Genomic DNA, 21,279 nt, shown 5'->3' with positions numbered 1-21,279 from the left:
ACCACTTTTTTTCACCCTGCAAATGGAAAAAGAAATACACGGTTTGAAACAAAGCAGAAGTCTATCATACAAATTTACAGACAACAAACTTTTATACATGTAAAGTAAAGCGATAAACAAAAAACCGACGCTTCGTGATTAAGCGGGAAAATGAAAATCGATCGGAATCTTTAAGAACTGTCAAAACTCATTTACGACAGACACGCATATATTAAGTTAATTTCATATTATATTAATTTGTTACAAGCTACCATATCTTTTTTATAAAATACTCTGCATTACCGTTTGGACATCTAAGCCAAACTAAATCTTTGACAGTTCTGAACGTGCAGAGCGCACTGAACAAACATTCGCTTTCGTCATCATTCATGTAGTGCGCTTCTAGGCATAGGAGCGGTTAAAACGCACTGTGTTGGTTTTACAATATCTGTCTTTTTACTGATCAGTAGCGGTTCAAAGCTTACAGATTTGCTTGTATATACTTAACCAATCTTATGACTGAAAATGGAGCTGGCACACGGACTACTTTTGAATGAGGAAGCTTTAAAACTTGTTGGAGAAAACAAGCGCGGTGTATTTGTTTATGAGTGGCTACGTTTCTTACAGAAAGTGTTAAAAGCTTCACAAAAGGTTGGAAAATACGTTATTTTTATTAAAAGTAATTGATTCATCTGTATTATAATATTTGATTTCTCTATTCATGCGTTGGTGCGTATTACAAATGGCACATACAACAATACTGTTCGCTGTTGTAGTGCCCTTATATTAATGGGTGACATTGAGAAATCTACCTGTAACTTTATGCACTAATCTCTAACATATAGGCTTCATGGTCACTTGTTATTTTGCTATGGTGTAACCAAAAGATATTTTACTAATACTCCATATTTTATGGCACTTGTCAAAATGTCACATTGAATTAGAACTTCTAAAATAATGTTTTATCATTTTTAGTCTGATATTAAAGAGAAACAAGACAAGCTTATAGAACAGCTTACCAACCAAATTCTTGATGGACCTGGCCCACCAACAAGAGCTCTTATCGGGCATTGTCTTTCTGCATTGTACAAGATTGGTGACAGTTTTGGGATATATGATGCGGTATGCAAGTGCCAAGATATCATTAAAAGCAAAGATGATTCGCCAAGCTATCTGTCTGTGAGACTGTAAGTTACCTTTATTAAAGTTAAATCATACCTTGCCCATATAGTAAACAGAGAGTGTTTTAAGTTCGTTATATTTTATGTGATACACATTTGATATATTTTAAATAAAAAGGCCTACTGATATATTTCTTATACTTAAGTCAGTTATCCTATGCAAAACAATAATATCAGTAAATAAAACAAATTGAAAAAATTTCTATATATTTTCAACAGAGCTGCAATTGTAGTGATTGGAATATTGTACGAGCACAATGGAAGAATGGTAAGAAACATTACTTGCACGTATTTTTTAGTGTGAAAGTGATCTCAAAAGTAACAACAAATAGGAGAAATATAATTAATTTTTCAATGGCTCATCTAGTGTAATAAATTGTTTATTCTGAAGTTTCGTTTATTTACATTATGCCTGAAGTAGAAGTAACAGAATATCCATAAAATTCTGATTATATGTTTAATAAATTTTTTTAGTTGGGAGGTTTATTTACGGACACAGTTCAAGTTCTCGTGAAAGGATTAAAAAATGCTGAATCGCAAACACGCTCGGAGACACTTACTGCCCTCAAGTGTCTGCTCATCGGATTAGGATCTTCTGCAACGATGTGTCACCGAGATATCTATAAAGTTGCCAAACATCTATTGGCCGATCGTTCTACATTTGTCAGGAGTTCAGCTGCAGAAGTAAGTACATGATGTGCATATGCAGAAATGTTTGATATTGCTATAAGTGTAATAGTGTATAGTAACCATTTTATCATGTACTGTATTGAGGTGCCAGTGGCCTGTGCTCGCTAATGTCAGTGTGTGTTATTTTGATTTATAGGCCTAGCTAATTTTAACTAAAATTGCACTAATGGTAGGAATAATTTATTACAGCTCTGCTGGATAGTGTTTGCCCACAAAACAACTGATAGTGCTGTTTTATCGCCCATTTACTTAGCTTTAACAATGGGCAAGCCATTTGCATGGCCCAGCCCCTGTCCTGACGCAATGTATATCACATATTGTATTGTTGCTGTTGATAATATGGGGATTATGGGCCAACTCTGACCTAAATCCGATGTCCCTACCTTGCTTATCACATACAAATGGAATATAAAAATAATATATTTATATATAAGGTATTGATATTTATTATTTAATGATATATACAATATACAAATACAAACACCTTAGTCTACTTACTGTCATATCACTGTTAGTGTCCTATCGGCTATCGATATTACATTAGACAGCAATATACTACTTTTCCATAGGGACACAAGTCTATGTTAGTCCAAAGGTGTCGGACACGTCATAAAAATCAATGATGCTTATTTTACTAAAACAACTTTTAATAATCCCTTGAAATTTCTTCATTTTTTTTCTAAATTAACCAGTAATTTTCATTTTTGTTTGTTAAGCAGTGGTGTAGTTTCATGTCTTATATTCATACCCATAGTAATCATACATATATATACTTAATCTTACTGCAGCCAGGTATAACATATTTTATGAAATGATCCTGCAGCTAAATAAATTTTAATTTTAACATACATATATTAATATAATACAATCATACAAAGAGCGATTTTATTAAGTGCAAAGTGGGATACTGACCAAATCTTACCACATGACAGGGGAAATGTTTTTTTTTATAAATAACTAATAAAACTTTTTGTTTAAAGATCAATGTAAAATTTAATGTGCTAAAAGGTATGTATATGTTTTAAAAATTAGTTATCTTACAGTGTTTGGAGGAACTAATCAAAGAAGCTGGCTTTGTGTATTCAAATGAGTTCGAGCCACTAATGCAACAGTGTGTTCGTGCTTTAGAAGGTAGCACATATGAGACCAGGTGTGCAGTGGCGAGACTTATCGGAACTTTTGTAGCTGGAAGCCAGAGAACAAAACCAACACGTAAGAAGTTTACTCTTATCAATTTTTTTCGTATTTTTTTTTAAATAGCAGATTTAGTTAAAGACATTAACTAGAAGAGGAGCAGGGGACCCCATATAAAAATTGTTTTAAAAAGGATATGATTTGTAAAATTACAAGTTAAAAGAATCAAATGTAGTTCTATAAATAGGTTGTGTTCCCCAATTTTTTTAATTTGCTACTTTGATAAAGTCTCTTTTGCATGATAGTTTTATTAGAATTGTGTATTTAAGTGGCAAAAGGAAAGAAACCAAGTTTAGAAGAAGTTCTTAATTCGCTCTCAAACGGATTTTTAAACGCTGGGTCAACTGGGGGCGCTAGAGACCTCTTAAAGGGAAATTCAAGTCGTAAGTAAAAATATTTGCCGAAAAATTTAGTTTTGTTGTCAGTTTTTCAAGCCACCTACTTTGTAATGGACTGTTCTTTATAACTAAAAAACAGGATAACTGTTTCTACTTGTTATACAATTTTTTATATAAGTTCTGTTTTTGTCATAATTCAAAATTATTACGAAGGTTTTGTTTGTTATTTTCCCAAAAATATACACAGCTTCTTCAATAAGAAATATTCGAATCGGTATTTCCGAAGCTTTTGTTGAGTTTGTGAGAGAACTTGGCAGTGATTGGTTGCAGAAAAATATCTCAACGTTTTTAAACAAAGTACTGGAAATGGTGGCCCAGCCCAAGGTATGTACAAATAATTAGTGGAGTTTCTTGAATTTTAAATTGAATCCTATTTTTAAATTAGTCTTGTTTCAATACAAACATAACAATCCATTGAAAAAATGATCATCCTTAGGCTTCTGTCTCCCACGTGGATGCGGTTTACTCCCGTCGTTGCATCACTTTCATACTCAGATCCACGCTTGGAGCAATGTTGGGTGAACCACAGCAACAAGTAGCTGTCCTTGAACTTTGTAGAATCATATCAAAGCAAACAAGTTATCTTGGTAATAAATGATATGCTATGTTACTATTTTATGTTTTGCTTTCAAATATGCCCATGACCACCAACATGACTACCACTGTGATTATATTGATTATATGGTCTTCATGCACTGTATTCAAGTGTTTGGTTTTCAAGATTATTGACTATGATTGTAACTACATTTTAAGCCAGTCATTGTGCAAAATTTGACTAAAAATTAAGACGCATATGAGTGCTATAACCAAAAAAATTGCTATTTTATATACAATCTCGCCTTATCTCTTTAGATGCAAACGTGTCAGACAACTCTAACCAGGAGATCTTATCCAGCCAGCATGTTCTTGTATGTGCCACACAAGAAGTTGGAAGTTTAATGAGAGGTTTATCAACTGCTGCATTGCCTTTGGTGGTTGAAGCACAGAACAGTAAGTTTCTGCATTCAAATAATAACATTTACATAATTTTTTTTTAATATAAAATGGGTATAATCACTATGGGGTATTTTAAGAGCTATTTTTAGGCATGTAGTCTGGGTATCAGCCAGGATAGTTGGACATCTTACGTTTGAACGCTAGGTCCCATGGTGTGCCCCACTGTAGGACCTTACCCATATAGAATATAAAAAAAACATAAAAAACAGAATGGTCGTGTAGGCTTGTTGTAAAGTAACTACATATGCAGGTGTATTTTGCTACATAACCAATTTGCTGCCCCCAAAAACGAACTTGTGTTCGTGTCCCTGGCCTTATTAACTTAAATTCTATTTATAACTTATCTTGAGTAGCGTTTTGCTTTAAAGTTTTATGACTTCTATTGATTGATAACTCACTACGGGAACGCTGGTCGCTCGTTTCAGAATAATTAATGAAACTTTTACCGAAAAGCCCACTTAACTTATTAGGTTTCATATTGAAGAAACGATAACTTAACTGTATGTAGGTTAAGTTTTTTAAAATATACATGGTGATCACAAAGTCTTGCCAAGTTACTTTCGGCTTATGCAATATACACACTTTTGCTGTGGCTCAGTTGTTATGTGCTTGCATCGTAACTAAAGGATATCAGGTTCAAGGATTACCAGTGCTATTAATATGCGTATGTGTGCATGGAAAAGACACTTATCAGATATTGGTCACTAAATGAGTTCTAGCACCCTGGGTGTCGGGTAATGGACCAATTGCAACTCTTTTTAATTGCAGTTTTCTTTTTAATTGTTAACATATGGTATTTGATTTCATGCTACATGTAGTTTACTTGTATCAATTTAAACAGCTTTGCTATATTTTTCTCAGCAAACATCTGTATGTATAATTATTTAGCAGCTTCTCTGATATAAAAACAGTGAGTTTCTGATGCCTATTCTGCCATCCTACAAGACTTCACCACTAAATGTCGCCAGACGGACCAAAAAGTCTGAAATACACAACTTTTTTATACCAGATAGGCCGCTAAAAAATTATTTACATTATGCTTGATAGCAGAAGTAACAAGATCTCTCTGTGTATTTCCAGGTATAGTGGATCCTATATTGGCAGTGTTGTTATACCCTTCGCATGCAGCGCGCTTATCGGCAGCTTGGTGTCTACGATGCATAGCAGTTGCCCTGCCATCACAACTATCAATAATGATTGACAGATGTGCAGAAAAGTAAGTCATTATATAAAAAATATAGAAAATGTTATTATTGATAAAATGTTTACTTAATTGAGATAGGCAACATTTTTTAGCCAATGGCTTTTAAAAAATTTAGAAATGGACATTTGAGTTAACCATTTTTCTTCATTTATAATTCAGTATAATTAAAAATATGTTTATTTTTTTTAAACAGAATAAAAACCCTTAAGTCATCAGGAGAAGCTATATCAGGGTATAGTGCGGCTATTGCAAGTTTGCTTGGTGCTGCAAGAGAATGCCCGATGGGAATTCCTTATGATAAGGGCAAGGTAAAGTAGTGTGTTTTAGTCAAGACATATGTGTTTTGTAACACAGTTTTGGGGTGTTTTTTTTACAATTTTTTTAAGTTTTAAACTACAAAAAGAAAATTGTATGTGATACAAACAGTAACAAATATTTTTTTAAATAAAAAATGTTACAGATGATCTTCAAGTTAGCGGAAGATATGCTGAGATCAGTTGGTCAAAACAGTCGCCTCTCTCTCTTCCGGACACAAGGAGGATGGTTGATGATCGGATCACTTCTCACTCTTGGTATGAAACTATGAATATTTTGTTGGTGCTACCAGGCATAACATGAAAGTACATAGTTATTCCGAAAAAAAACTTAGTCAAAGTCATTAAGTCAGTCATGTCACAAGTCACACTAAGTTTTTTATGCACCTCCACATTCACATGCATACTTTAAGGTTTGGACCTGCATAATCTGTTTTATTCTGTATGAGTGAGTTTTTTGTCGAGGACCATGTATTTTAGGCCAGATTTGGCTGTTTACCCCAACACTCAGGCCACGCTACTGGTTTACATCTTTCATGTAAACAGAGGGACTACATGCTAGACTCCAGCAAAAGTATACTATTTATTCTTAGTGTGTTTATGCTCGTGTTTTTTTTTGTTTTTTACCTGTTCTTTCCATATTACGTCCCAAATAATTCTGATTCTCCCGCATCCAGGATCAACTTTCGCTCGCCCCCATCTTCCCAAGCTCCTCCTGCTCTGGAAGACCAGCTTTCCACGATCGATGCGGGAGTTGGACCAGGAGAGGCAGCGAGGAGATGCGTTTTCATGGCAACTCACTCTCGAGTCAAGATCAGGAGCTTTATGTGGTAAGTTGAAACAAAAATAAATAAAATGGATTTTTTATTTTAATGTTATTTTGCTTTGTTTTCATCTATTTTCTTTGTTTTCATTGTCATTTTATTTTTTCAGTTTTTAATTGTTAAAACACAATTTTAAAATATGGGGTATAAGTATTTGGCTTACTCCTCAGTCCACAATACTGTATAACTTTTGCTGTATCATCATTTGACTATGTTACTATTTAAACAATAGTTGGTTTTTATTGTTTAGTATTTGGTCTACAAAGTTATACATCATTTTTTGTGCCACATTGGGTGTTTTGGCAAATTAAAAACCCATGTTATTATTTTCTTATATTTCTCATATACAGCTATGAGGAGTTTTGTTGCTCATTGTGGAGATATATTGACAGAAGAACTCACTAGAAAGCTGATGGTTCCATTGGAAAGTGCATTGGCTATGATGGCAATGTAAGATTTCTTGTGTTAGTGACATTGTATTATGAAAGAAAGCTTGAATATTATAAGCTAACATAAATAAATATTCCACACACAAATTTGCATTTCTATTTTTTTTATGTGAAAAATATTTCGTTTCTAAAGAAATATCCTTTTGTACAAATATGTATATATATAAATGCATTTTTCTAAAAATGTCTAACTCTTTTGTACTTTTCAGACTACCCCAAATAATCTCATTGTACGGCCCCCATTTAAAAGCAGGGGCAGCCATGGTTAGGTTGAGGTTGTACGACATTCTTGCTTTACTTTCACCAACAAGTTATGAAGGTTGGTAATTTCAATTCTTTATATATTTTTTTTAAAAGCAAAATATAAAAATTTGAAATCTCTGAACGAGCATGTGGTATTTAAATGCATAGATAGCAGCCACTTGAACCACAATGCCACAAAAAAAATATTAATTTAAAAAATTGATAAGAAAGAATTGATTATGAAAACTGACACAAAAAATTATTAATTATAATGTGTTTTTTTTTAATTTTGTATAAATATTTCTATATTTTATACATTTAAAAACTTTTAGGCAGTTTCAATGCTTTGTTGAGGGAACTTGTAGCTGAGTTCACCCTCACAGATAATCAAGCTAACACAACAACATCTCTTCTACATTCCCTCTGCCATCATGATGATAATGTGTTGCTTGGTACATGGCTGAAGGTATGTGATGTGTAAATAACATGGTCAGTTTGTGAGTAGGCAAAATGTTAAGCAAAAATGTCATTTTGTTTTTAATTTTGGTAAGTTGTAGGCACCCATTGGCAGAATGTTACGGGTGCCTAGGGTAAATACCAAAACATAGAATATAGCGCTGCTTAAACGTCAGTCTTTTAAAAAAAGTAAACCTTGCATAATATGTATAGCAGGGTGGGGAAGATGGTATCCTTACATTCTAATTTCTCATCCCGTTTGGTAGTAAACAGAACAAGAACATTTTAAAAATTATAAAACCGTATCCTGACAACTGCCATAGACTGATGTTAATTGTTTAAAAGACGATCAAAATATTTAGATAGTAAGTGGTAAAGATGTCTGGTCTTCTCTCATACTCGTTTGGCTACTGGGGTTTATTTTAATCCTTTGTGTTTCCAATATCTTGATCGCTTTTATTCGATCTACTGACCTTTCTCCAATGCTAATTCAATGCAAAAGTTTGAATGGAATAAATAAATAGATTTCTCTATATCTAACATATTACTTTTATTCTTTGTCACTTGCAGATTTAATATATTAAAAATATTAAAAGCAGAAATGCATTTTTTCCCAGAACTTTTAAAATTAACCTGATTTTAGCGGTGCAAAAGTTGCTGTTACCCCTACCATTGTGTGCAAATGTGTCTTTGGGCACAATTGCTCCAACCTAGTGGTCCCTTGCAAGTTCTCTAATTTGTCAGTAAGAAACAAATCAAACAAAGTTACTTATGTGGTAACTTGTTAGCATGCACGAGATGAATGAAACAGAACCCGTTTTATAAGACTGTCGTTTCCAACAATGGATCATAATTAGGTTACTTTATTCATACAACTGTTAATTTTCACAGGAATCTGATCAGAGTTTGATAGAAAACCAGCTACAAAGTCACAGTGGTTCAGGTTCAGGGTCAATTGAGCATGATCCTACTACAGTCTACCTTCAATATTATGAGGTAAGCTGCTTGTATGATTATACAGAATTCATAAACACATAGTCGATTAGTAGAATACCAAACAATTATGTTTTAATGGTTTTTTAAACACTTTAAATTGTTTTATAGACTATATATATGATGGTTTTAATAATTTCTAAGTTCTAACATCTATAAATAAAATGGTTATTTTTTTTCAAACAAAACCTTAAAAAAAATTAAAAAATTTCTAGAAACAAATTTTCTTTTTGTAATCAGTTATTCTATAGTCTTATTTAATTTTTAATTTTTAAATCGTAGCAACTAATGGCCAATACTTAATTCTTACCAGTTACTTACATCATGCACAAACCTAACCAAAAATTTTCACAGGAAAATGTTGCCCCTGGTCCCTTACCATTAGGCATTAGTGTGATTGACGCAGCTATTGCCTTGTTTGGTCTTGCGTTTCCTCATGTAGCAATGAAACACAGACTTCAAATGCTCAACCATTTTGATGAGTGCGTCAAACAAGCTAGCAAGAATGCACAGCGGCAAAAAGCGATTCAAATTAATGTTTTCACAGCTCTGATATGTGCTCTCAAAGGTAATAGTTTTTTCGCTATATTTGAATATACAACTTAATGAGCACCAAACGAAGTAAATATTTTATTTGTTGCTCAAAAATCAATAACCTTTGTTCCCAAATATTAATGATTTCATGTTTAGCTAAACCTCTCTTACAAAGACATTGCTATCATATTTTTGCTTTTAATTTTATTTTTTTTGTGAAAGGTTCATTGCAATCTTATTGTGTTTGTACTTTGTAAAATGCTTTTATTAAAAAAGATTGTAAAATGTTAGATTTTTTAAATTTTAAATTAGATTTTCCTAATTTTTAACAAAGATTGTTAAACTTTTTTTGCTTTCTACAGGGCTAGCTGAAAGCAAAAGACACTTAGGTGGTGACGATGTACAAGTTGCCGCCACTAGTCTTATTATTACAGCTCTAACATCAACTGATGCTACGTTACGTTGTGCAGCTGGTGAGGCAGTGGGTCGAATGACACAAGTCACAAGCGATAATAATTTCCTTTCAAAAACTGCCCAACTGTGCTTTGAAAAGTGAGTGAATGTGTCTGTTTTGCTGTGCCTTTTGTTGTCATTTGGACTTATTGTGACATTTTATTGCAATTTTACTTTAAACCTGATTTAAATTTGGTATGAAACTGCAATTAACCATACACTGTGTCTTCTTTATGGGGAATATAAGAAATCACCCAACAGCAAATGCCCATAGGTGATATGTTAGGTTCAAGTCTTGTCACTGCTACTGCTGTGGGCGCATGTGTACACACTTAACGGCAATTGGTCCAACTGTAGTCACTATCACTAATGGGTTATCTAAATTATCAGCCATACAAAAATACACACCAACAAAGTTACATATGTGGTAACTTGTAAGCTGACACCAGGTGTATATATTCACATTTATTTGTAGATTAAAGACAGCGAGAGATGTGATATCCCGTACTGGCCATTCTTTTGCATTGGGTTGCTTGCATAGATATGTGGGGGGTATGGGTAGTGGCCAACATCTGAGAATGAGTGTTGGTATTCTACTGGCTCTCTCACAGGATAGTAACTCTCCCGAAGTACAGGTACACTTGTACTTTCTTTCTTTTTTTAGATTTTTTGTGTTAAATTAATGTAAAAACCTTTAGATCACAAAACAAACAGTAACAGGAAGAAAGTATTCACATTTTATTATACTTAACCACACAAAGCAACATGCAACATATGTGTTTAATTTTATTCTGAAATCAATATAAAACCAGCTGTTATTTGACAGTAAAACTGGAGTGATAAAACAAAAAAAAATATCACCTGTTAAAAAAATTGTTACAAAATTAAGTTGACAGTAAAACTAAGACACAAAATGTAACCCCTTTACCCCAGACCTCTCGCATTATGCCCATGATTTCAGGTGTGGGCACTTCATGCTCTCTCTTTAATCATCGATGCATTTGGTCCGATGTTCCGCTCTTTTGTCGAACCTGCCCTCCAAGTCGTGCTCACCCTTTTTCTACAAGTGGCACCTCACCATATACAAGTTCACAGATGTCTGGGTCGCTGTTTAAGCGCGCTCGTCACGACCATAGGGCCTGAAATGCAAGGTAGTAAAACAGATTTAGAAAGTAGTTTTACTAAAAAGTTCTAATTATTGCTAATTTTTAAGAGAGAGACCTAAAAAATAAATAGTAATATGGTAAAAGAGACCTAAAATATGAATTTAAACGCAAATTTTTTAGTTAAATTTGGAATATTTTGCTTAAATAATTAAAAACACTGGTATATTTTTCAATTTAATAAACCTGTATATAAAGAATAATTTAAATATTGTTGACAGTTGATAAAATTAATTATTGTTTATTTTCCAGTTACGAGTTCTACAATATCTGGCATCAGATCATCTTGTTTAACATCATGTGCGATCATGTCGCATCATGCAGATGCACAGGTGAATACAAAACACTTTTTTTATTAATTTTTATATTTTAATTTTTTTTCATATTTTTTTGTAAGGCATTCAACATGATTATTCACATATACTCACACAGGTTCAAGCAGAATCGGTTGGCTGCCTTCAGCAACTTCATATGTTCGCACCACGCCATGTGGAAGTAGCATCTCTTGTACCAAGACTATGTGTAAGAATCAGATTATAAACTATTGTTGTTTTTCAATAATAATAAAATCTTGTTAAAAATGTTATTAACTTCGTTTAATTAAAATTCTTTCAAAATTAAAAAAAAAAATTTTTTTTTTTTTGGGGGGGGTTGTAGCGATACTTATCAAGTTGGCATCTAATCCTGCGACGCGCGTCAGTCTCATGCCTGCGACAACTGGCACAGAAGGAGGCATTAGAAGTTTGTCAGATAGCATCTACTAACACACAAGATGACGATGTTAATAAACGTGGTGTAGTTATAACTGACAGTGGTAAAACACTTTACTTTTTTCTTATGAATTTAAACTAAAACTTTAACGCTAAAAATAGTTTTAAAGTATTTAAATTATTTCTAATTCAACATGTATTAAATGTCAGCCCAATTTGCAGTAATAAATATTTTATACCAACATCTATTATATTACTTACAGATACCCTATGTAATCCAAGGCTTACACAATTTACATTAAAGTAACAAAAATAATTAATAATCCAACAAAAATATTGTTCTAAACAATCCAAAAAAAAACATTTTCTGAGCTAGGAAAAACACCTCAAAAAATATTTTCAAAAATTGTACTTAGTACACAACCTTAATTTTCTAAAATCTTATTTAAAGTTTAAACTTTCTCCCACAGGCCTGGAAGGTGCATTATTTTCGCTGCTGGACCGAGAAATGAACACGAAACTTGCATCTGATATTAGAGACACAATCAATCATATTCTACAAGACCTTGCAATGAAAAATCTACGTTTCTGGCTTACACTGTGCAAATCTGTGCTTGCTGCTTCTACTGGTATGCCCTTACATGCTTAACTGTAATGACATCAAATTTTCCTTTTGAATTTGATACTGAATGAAGATCAAGTTAATTAAAATGAAAAAGAGAGTTAAAAATGCTAGGGGTAAAAACCATTAAGGAAAAAGTCTAAAAAGTATGTCTGCATAATCCACAATATAATATAATCATAAATCTGTTGTTTTTTTAAATGTTGTTAAATTAGAAATTAGTATATATTAACATATTAAAAATTGTATATTTTGTACCTTTTTATTAAATCTTGTTAAATCCAGATAATACTGCTCTAAGCAAGATTGAACACGAACAACAGGAAACAAACGAGGACAAAGATGAAAATGATGACGATATATTTACTGCAAATAAGGAGAAAAAGAAAGAGGTAATTTTAAGTTAAGACCTCGAAATTCGCCGTCGCGTTTGACAAATGGAATTAATTTTAATTACCTAATATATAAATGATATTTCAAGCCATTTAGTCTGTATGCAGTAGTCTTAATCTAATATAGGTATGGAAGTAAGAATGAGCATAAAATTACTTATACAACATTAAAACTTAAACCACAGCTTTCCAACCAATTAAAAAAATACAAATTAACAAAACCACAAAAAACATATATAATAAAAAAACATAATAATAAATATATGTTTTTTGTGGTTTTGGTAATTTGTATTTTTGTTAATTTATCTGAATATATTGTATTTTTTTAATATATATATACATACATTTATATACCTTTTTCTCAGAATGTCATCCAACCAAGATGGCCGACGCGTGTATTTGCCATTGAACTTGTACGTCGTATAATATCAATGTGCCACAGTAGTTCAGATGAAGCTCATTTTAATTTAGAACAAGCAAGAAATGTCGTTCGTAACGAAGGCACAGGTAAAAATAAAATTAATATTAATTTGTATGACTTTTTTTCTAGTTGTTTTTTTTTATTGTTTTTGTTTTTTTAATTTGTCTGTCTTTAGGAAAATTTATGATTTTGTTTTTAAATTTTATTTTGGCAAGCAATTTATTTAAATATAGAAAAGTTTGTATTTGTGATAAAAGCAAAAATGGATGCTAGAAAGATAACATGTAGTTTGTGTGTAATTTTCTATAATGTGCCATATTGTATCCGCACAGGTGACTACCTGGTCATCCATTTATCGGATCTTGTAAGAATGTCATTCATGGCATCCACTGACAACAGTGTTCAACTTAAAATGGCCGGCCTTGAAGCTCTGCAGGTAACCACTTATAAAGTTTTTTATTCATACCTTCAAATCATCTACTAAAAATCAGTTCTTTTATATTGTGTCTGATAAGTGTAAAAAAGATTAATATTTACCTGTATTTTTTTATGCTATTTTTGCAAAATTTATGATTGTTTTTCCAGTTACTCGACTTTAAAGTTAAATTTGTTACAGAATATTTACATAAACTATGTAGTAAAGACTTCAATATTCTGGAAAATTTTTTGTTAAGTATTTGTACCTTTTTACTGACATACAGTAATCAGATCGACATTATTCTGCTATATACCTTCATACAGGACGTGATCAAATATTTTAAAGACGTGCCCGAACCTGAGTTCCAAGGTTCAGTTATATTAGAGCAATACCAAGCTAATGTAAGTACATCTAGCTATCCCAGCATTTAAAAAAAGATAGCATCTAATTTTTTTCAATTTTTTTTCTACCCTTTTTGTTTTGCCAATTTTTTTTGTTTCAGTAAAGGTTATAAATTTTTTAAATTTTATTAAACAAAAAAACGCAGGCAAATTAAAAAAATAATTTTTGGAAAAGTTTGTATATGTAATATAATACCTGATATACCCACCAGGTTGGAGCTGCATTACGTCCAGCTTTTCTATCTTCTGATACATCAGGAGAGATTATGGTTAAAGCATGCGAAGTGTGCAGTGCATGGATAACTAGTCTGGTTGTAAGGGATCTATCGGATCTTAAACGAGTGACCACTCTACTGGTATCAAGTCTGGACATGGTTGGTTTCAATGCATTTTAATTAACATATGACTTTTTTAAGTCATACTGCCTTTTTAAACTAAATTACAAGTTATAGACATAAACAACAAAAATCGAGTCTAACTAATAGTGTGCAATATATATATTTATATTGCAAATTATTAGCATAATCAAACTTATATAAATTGTTTATATTCTGTCTAAAAAGATATGCATTCCACTAAGTGGTATCCACTTTATGTACAATATTTTGCTTCATGCTGAATAAAATTAGGACTTTTTATTCTGACCCATTGTCACCTAACTTCTGTATTCTGTCTTTTTCTTTGTAACACATGAAACATCTTCAGGTTAAACAAGGCACAGAGGGTAAAGAAACATACAGTGAAAGTGCTTCTACAATGATTAAACTGGCAGTGTTGAGTGCTTGGTCCAAGGTATGTATTTGTAAAAACTGCTAAAATGCCCTGTTTAATTATTTATTCTCATTTATTTACTGATATACTCTAGTTACAAAAACCTTTATTTGTACAAATACACCTATCTCGTATTTTTTTTGAAACAATTTTATTCTTAGTTACAAAACCCTTTATAAACCAAAACTCCACCTACATATTTTACCCATAACACCCTTCATATCCAAAAACACCCATATTTCACCCAAACAGGTATGTTCTAAATTACAAAACCATTTATTAACCCAAACCCCCAAATTCTCAGATCTACATCGCCGCCATGCACCCTGACCCTTCAATTGACCCTACAGGAGTCGTCGAGCAGAATATGCTTACACTGGTACAACCCCACCTTGACGTGTTATCCCAACATTGGGTAGCTGTGGTGAAAGATCAAGCAATTTTGAGGCTCCCACCTGAGTTTCATTCCCATTTACCAGAACAAGGTAGTTAGAATACAAAGTTAGAATTCCTTTTTTAGTGCATTTTTAACCAGAGTCTAGGTTTACTTGTTATTACGGTGTGGAAGCATCTTATTTCCATTCTATGTGGGTGAGGTCCTACAGTGAGACACGCCATGGAATCTGAGATTTATGCAAGAGTTTGCCCACTACCCTAAAATGCAGACTGCTACAACCTATTAGTCACCACTGGGTTAAAGCAATGTTCGCTTTATTTAAGTTTATTTCCCACACATGTCAGTATGAAGCTAAGTTTATTTTCCAAAGACACATATCAGTATAAAGCATTGGACCTGGTATCTTACAGTTTTGTTGCAAATGCTTAACCACTGATCCAGTAAAATATATATTTAAAAATGTTATTATTTTCTTTAGGTGGAAACTTTTTCACGATTGAGTCAATGTCGTCAGTTCGTGGCCATTACGCCACTGCATGGCCGACTATATTACATGCATTATCATTATGGCTTGCACATGTGGATTTTGCTAGTGATGATGATGATGTAAAGAGTGAAGAAAACAACACAAAGTTACACCTCGCGTTGGGTAGGTTTTACAATAAACTCACTTTTTTGTGTAAAGTTTGTATGTTTTAGCAGTGTAAGCTTATAAAGTTACACAGTTAAAAACTATTTTTTTGTGTAAAAAATGGAAATATTTTGTACAGTTCCCTTTTTATGCAAAATGTTTTGCATATTATAAAATTACACATATTTTTAGTACTTTTTTATTTTTTTATGCAAAACTAAATTTAAACAACAAACAGCAATATAGAAATATACCTTAGTATTAAAATACTTTATTTTAGATTTTTCACTTCTCATTAATGCTATTTCATCACTTCTAACATTTTCACACTTATTCAGGTGTTTGTGTTGAAGCTCTATGCTCACCTCGCACCTCAGATTCAATCAGTGTGATTTTATCATGTCTTTCAACACTGGATTCTCTGTTCTCATCTGAATGGACACGAAAGAAAATAAATGAGGATCATGTAATTAATGTTGTGTGCATATAAATAAGTTTTATATTAATTAGCTAAAAGGTTTTACATTGTGTGCTGTAAAATAGGAATATGTGTTTCACAGTTTTAATAATTACCAAAAATTTATAAGAAAGAAACTATGTATGATGATTGATGTGTAATATTGTAAAAGGTTTTAAAAATATGCTAATTTTGGAATAAGGATATCTGTTTAATGCTCGACACTTATTAGTAGGTATTTGTATCGTTAGGCAATTTACATTACTCAACTTTTTAATTTAAATTGCTCCAGCCTAGTTGTCACTAAATGAGTTGTAGCTTTTTTGGTGTCTGGGTATTAAATAAATTAAACAACATGTGAGAATCCATAGTATATCACGCTTTGGAAACCTCACTCATATAGAATATAAAGTTTTAGGCAAAAGTCTCTTACTATGTCATACCATAGTTAAATGAAACCTGTAAAATTACAGTTAATATCCGTCGAGTTACTGAATGTATTGCATCGCTTACTACTTACACGAGACTCACACACCACACAGCAAATTGTTCTTCGAATTGCAAAGAAGGTTATTTCTGGAGCCATACAGTATAAGAATAAAGGTAATTGTTTTCCCTGAAATTATTCTTTTTCGAAATATATCTTTTTTTTGTTTTGATTTTTCTTATTAAAAATCATTGCTTTAACCAAGGTGATGCAGATTCTGAAGTATCACAAGGAGAAGGAGGGAAGAATGGATCAATTGAAGCGGGAAGATCACTCGTCTTTGCATCACTTGAGATTTGCATGTGTGTCCTCGTGCGGAAAATGCCATCAGTCAACCCTACTTTTAGGTGAGAAAAAATACTGTGGGCGTATATGTCCAGGGGCAAGACATTTAACGGCAATTGCTCTAACCCAGTTGTCACTCATTGGTTGACTAAGTTTTCAGCCATACATCAAAATATAAAAAACACCCAAAAAAATAATCACCCACAAAGTAACTTACATGGTAACTCGTAAGCTGGTTTGAGGTGTATAAAACAACACCTTTGTTATAAGGACTGTCGTTTTCCGGCCAATTTACATTTATTCGTTCAGTTATTTTTAGTCATATTTTTGTCAGTTACTTAATTTTATTTACCTCTTCCAACAGAAACACATCAAGTGACTACCAACCAAAACGTGGTCCGCTACCAACAGAAGGAGCAACTCTCGTATCAACTGCTCTCAATCTACTTACAGATATCTTGGATCTATGTTCTCCGAGAGGTGATACAATTGTTCGATATATTTTGTGTAAAATAAAAAAAAATTGCAGGGAAGCAACCTTTATATTATGTTATGCCTGGTAGAAAAATTAGCCAAATTTTGTTTTAAAACATTAAAAAAAAAATAAACATATAATGGACATTGCTCAGACCCGGTGGTCACCAAAGATTATATTGTGTAGGTAATGGGCAACTCTGGCTTGAATCTCAGGCCCAATGGCATGTTACGCTGTACTACCTCAACCACAGAAAAAATTCTATTGTCAAATACATTTTGAAAAAAAAAAAACATTTTTATTTACTAACGCCAAAAAAAATTGCAACCATAAGTTATCTAAATTAATATCATTAATTTAAATTAGGATCGTTTAAACATTATTTTTTACACATAGGTTGTCTAACCATCCTTCCAACTATATTGTTCCTTCTTACTGGAGTGTTAAGAGAAAGTGTAACATGTTATGATGGAAGTATTTGTTCTGTATCTGCTACTACCAGTGCTCTACAGGTGAGAAGTCACAATTTTTACTCTAAAATTTTTTTTCCTAAATATGCTGAAAAAAATGTATAGTACTGTGAAATAATATGGATAGTACTCTCAAACTTGTTATATATATTTCTTTTTAATTTTTTTACCCTCAAACATTTTATTTAATAGATATTTTTAAAAAGTTGTACAGTACTGTGGAAAAGATGGAACTGTTAGCACATAATGTCCCATATTTCCGTATTGTGTTTTTACCAACTTGTCCTAAACGTTTTTATGTTAGTTTTAACAAATTGAATTCTCTTTTTAAAGTCTCTTCGCAAATTACTAACTTCTGATCACATAAAAAGTGGAAAATACTGCAATGAATGGATCCAACTTCTACAAAGCTCTCTGCTTACTATTCTAGACTTTGCCGATGACGGTAATTTTGATTAAGCGCAAAACAACATTTTATACAAATTTTAGGCTTGATTTGACGCCACAAAAGTTAATAACTGTGCACTATTGTTTTTCTCTAAAATCTGAAAGTATTTTTGAATAAATTGAATAAATTGAATAATGTATTAAAAAGTTTAAATTAAAGATGGTTTAAAGCAATTAAATGTAAAAAAAGTTTTAAAATAAAAAAAATTGTTAAAAGATTTTTGAAAAAGATTTTTTTTTCTTTTTAATAAAAACTTTAGATTCATTGAACCACGACCCGGTCTCCATGGTAACCACCATCTCGCTCTTCATCCTCACTGCTCCACCTAGTGTTGTGGATGAACCACAGATCAACAGGAAAATCGTTAACTTCTTCCAAAACAAGTTGTCCTCCAGTGATCCTAAAGTTAGTGAAAAAAAATAAAATTAAATATTTTTCGTGGGTATATTTTGGTTTGTTTGAAATGCCGGACCAATTTTAACGGTCATATTACTGAATAAATCAAATTGCAAAGATACAAGGTGTAAAACATAGAAACCAATGAATTAATAAAAATAACTTATTTATCCTCTACAAAAAAATGTTAAAAATAATAAAAAACACTCAAAAAAGATATATATATATTTAGGGATGCACATTACAGAATTTCGAATCCGTGAGATTCGAATCCTTTTGTATTCGAATCTAATTACGGGATTCGGTATTCTGTTTAATGACGTAATTACACGTCATCTCATATACTATATTAACAATTTTTGAAACTTATTAATTTTGAAAAAAAATATTTTTGTGTTTGTGGGACTTTCAAGAGTAAACGTTTCGTAACGTCTTTTCATAACCTGCTATACGTTTCATGACGCAAAAACTACCCAATAGTACAATTTTTGATCATTTTACAGCTCATGTTCCAACAAGGCGGGTAGGAAAGAGTCAATAAACTGACTTATGTGGGTAAAATTATTTTTTCCTATAAATATAAAAAGATTCGAAATTCTAGATTCGGAATTCTAGATTCGAAATAAAGTATTCTAGGATATCCTAGAATACCTAATTATTCTGTAATGTGCATCCCTATATATATTTAAAAAACATAAAAGATTTCATAAAAAATAATTAAAATCTTCCCAGATTGAACTGAAGACTTTATCTCTAATCTCTCCAATCTTCCGTCACAATGATCCCAACATCTCATCTTTCTTCATCCAACACCTCGCTCCCTCCATCATCACCAAGCTCCAACATCCGGATCAGATCTCCTCCTCCCGGCTCTCTGTTGCCACCGAGTGCATGAACGTAATGGAACTTCTTGTGTCGACGTCAAATCAACACAGTATGTAAAAAAAAATTGTGTATATTTTTTTTTTTAAAACTTTATCTTTTTTGCCAAAGGCTTAATGTTGTAGTGCTGTAACCTTTAAGTCTTATTTAAAAACCATAACTTTTTTTCTCTATTACTTTTACATATACTAGGTTGGGTTGGATGGGACATTTTCTTATTATCTGTTTTTGTCCCATTTGGTAGTAAACAAAGTACATTTACAGAATTATATAACTGTATCCTCACAAATCTGAACAAGTTAGTTAATTAATAAAAACTGTACTAGTAAATATGGGATTTTATGTTCTTATGGAACCCATCTTACCCCAACCTACTATACTACTGCTCATTAGGTTTATATAACTCACATAACTCTTTTTTATCTCCAGAAACAGCAGTTGTAGGCATGGTTGTTCCTATTCTAATATCTTGTCTTACCGAAACCACCACCAGTACCACTACACAACATCGTGTCTCTCTACACGACAGCGCACTTAAAAAGCTTTTACAAATCGGGCTAGCTTATCCTGAGCCGTTTAAATCGTCTTTAGAAACCGTACCTGGATTTAAGGCTCGTTTAGAAAACGCAATCCGTAAGAATCAAAACGACGCCCAGCAAGCTAGAGAAAGGGCTGTAGTTAAAAATTCCGCAGCCTCCGCGACAAATAAGCCGTCACAACCATCTATTAAGCTTAAAATGGATTTTTCTAACTTTGGAAAAAAGTAGCATCTGTAAAGTTATATCTATATAGTATATATTTATCGTAAATTTTAGCAGCTGCGTAGATTATTCAGCAATTGCTCTCCTGTTTTTAATGCTTCCAATCGCTAATAAATGAAACTGTAACGAACGAACGTAAGATTTTACACTGGTCGTTTACTCAAGAACTGCAGAGTTCGTATAGAAGGTTGGGGTAAGATGGTCCAAGTTTGCATACCCTTTTTCGTCCCAATTTGAATTAAAAAAATGATATGTAATTGTTATAAACATGCATGCTAGTAATTTATTCCATGAGCATTCCGGCGCTTCTATTCCTGCAGCACGCGCCGAGTAATTACCGGTTCTGTTGTGCCGTGTTGCAGACCAAGTCGACCGTTTGGTTCAGTAGGTACAGCAGCAGTTACTTTAGTATAGCGTTTACTTTAGGTGTGATGTATTATGGTTTACTATCTGTTGTTAGATATCCGTCGTTTGAGTTTATTAAACCTAAAAATTAAGTTAGTTTATCACAACACGATCAGGAAATTTGGGATAATATGTTGTAACGGTATCCATTTTACCCCACAGTACTAGTATATATAGGCCGCTAAGAACTATTTATTTAGGTGCCGATTCTGGCATATAAAGTAAAGTATCCGTTATTGCAGCAGCGCTTGTTAAACCGAGGATATCGGGTTCGATGCTCCAGCCCGGAACTCACTAATGAGTTGTTTAAATTGCTATAAAGTTACATACGTGGTAACCTGTAGATGAGTATGAAGAGTATGAACCAGAAACGTAACGT

General features: G+C 32.5%; 1 protein-coding gene across 1 annotated transcript; it reads left to right on the top strand.

Annotated features, from left to right (window-relative positions):
* The first annotated feature begins 345 nt into the window (after nucleotides 1-345).
* LOC149728800 (HEAT repeat-containing protein 5B-like) lies at nucleotides 346-20,625 on the top strand. Its single transcript, XM_089889174.1, has 42 exons — nucleotides 346-630; nucleotides 955-1,166; nucleotides 1,380-1,428; nucleotides 1,635-1,844; nucleotides 2,894-3,062; nucleotides 3,314-3,427; nucleotides 3,630-3,766; nucleotides 3,879-4,029; nucleotides 4,295-4,432; nucleotides 5,519-5,654; nucleotides 5,836-5,950; nucleotides 6,103-6,214; nucleotides 6,634-6,786; nucleotides 7,131-7,230; nucleotides 7,439-7,548; nucleotides 7,805-7,938; nucleotides 8,820-8,924; nucleotides 9,276-9,489; nucleotides 9,818-10,007; nucleotides 10,384-10,543; nucleotides 10,870-11,059; nucleotides 11,324-11,403; nucleotides 11,504-11,593; nucleotides 11,729-11,885; nucleotides 12,252-12,410; nucleotides 12,689-12,795; nucleotides 13,161-13,302; nucleotides 13,549-13,652; nucleotides 13,958-14,035; nucleotides 14,248-14,409; nucleotides 14,741-14,827; nucleotides 15,111-15,291; nucleotides 15,682-15,852; nucleotides 16,173-16,300; nucleotides 16,765-16,894; nucleotides 16,984-17,125; nucleotides 17,428-17,543; nucleotides 17,935-18,050; nucleotides 18,342-18,453; nucleotides 18,716-18,861; nucleotides 19,585-19,786; nucleotides 20,164-20,625. The coding sequence occupies exons 1-42, from the start codon at nucleotides 505-507 to the stop codon at nucleotides 20,499-20,501; spliced, it is 5,973 nt and encodes a 1,990-aa protein (XP_089745300.1). The 5' UTR covers nucleotides 346-504; the 3' UTR covers nucleotides 20,502-20,625.
* Nucleotides 20,626-21,279: the final 654 nt, after the last annotated feature.

This window comes from Ciona robusta, chromosome 11 (genome assembly GCF_009617815.1).
Source record: "Ciona robusta chromosome 11, ASM961781v2".
Lineage (NCBI taxonomy): Eukaryota > Metazoa > Chordata > Ascidiacea > Phlebobranchia > Cionidae > Ciona > Ciona robusta.
Note: the sequence above shows the minus strand (reverse complement) of the source record. Positions and strands in the feature narration are given on the sequence as shown.

What these genes read in the sequence shown, in the direction of transcription:
- LOC149728800 (XM_089889174.1), top strand. Translation starts at nt 505, where the DNA reads ATGGAGCTGGCACACGGACTACTTTTGAATGAGGAAGCTTTAAAACTT. An exon ending in GCCCAACTGTGCTTTGAAAA is followed by an intron (nt 10,008 to 10,383) that starts GTGAGTGAATGT and finishes ATTTATTTGTAG; the next exon opens with ATTAAAGACAGCGAGAGATG. An exon ending in CGTTCGTAACGAAGGCACAG is followed by an intron (nt 13,303 to 13,548) that starts GTAAAAATAAAA and finishes GTATCCGCACAG; the next exon opens with GTGACTACCTGGTCATCCAT.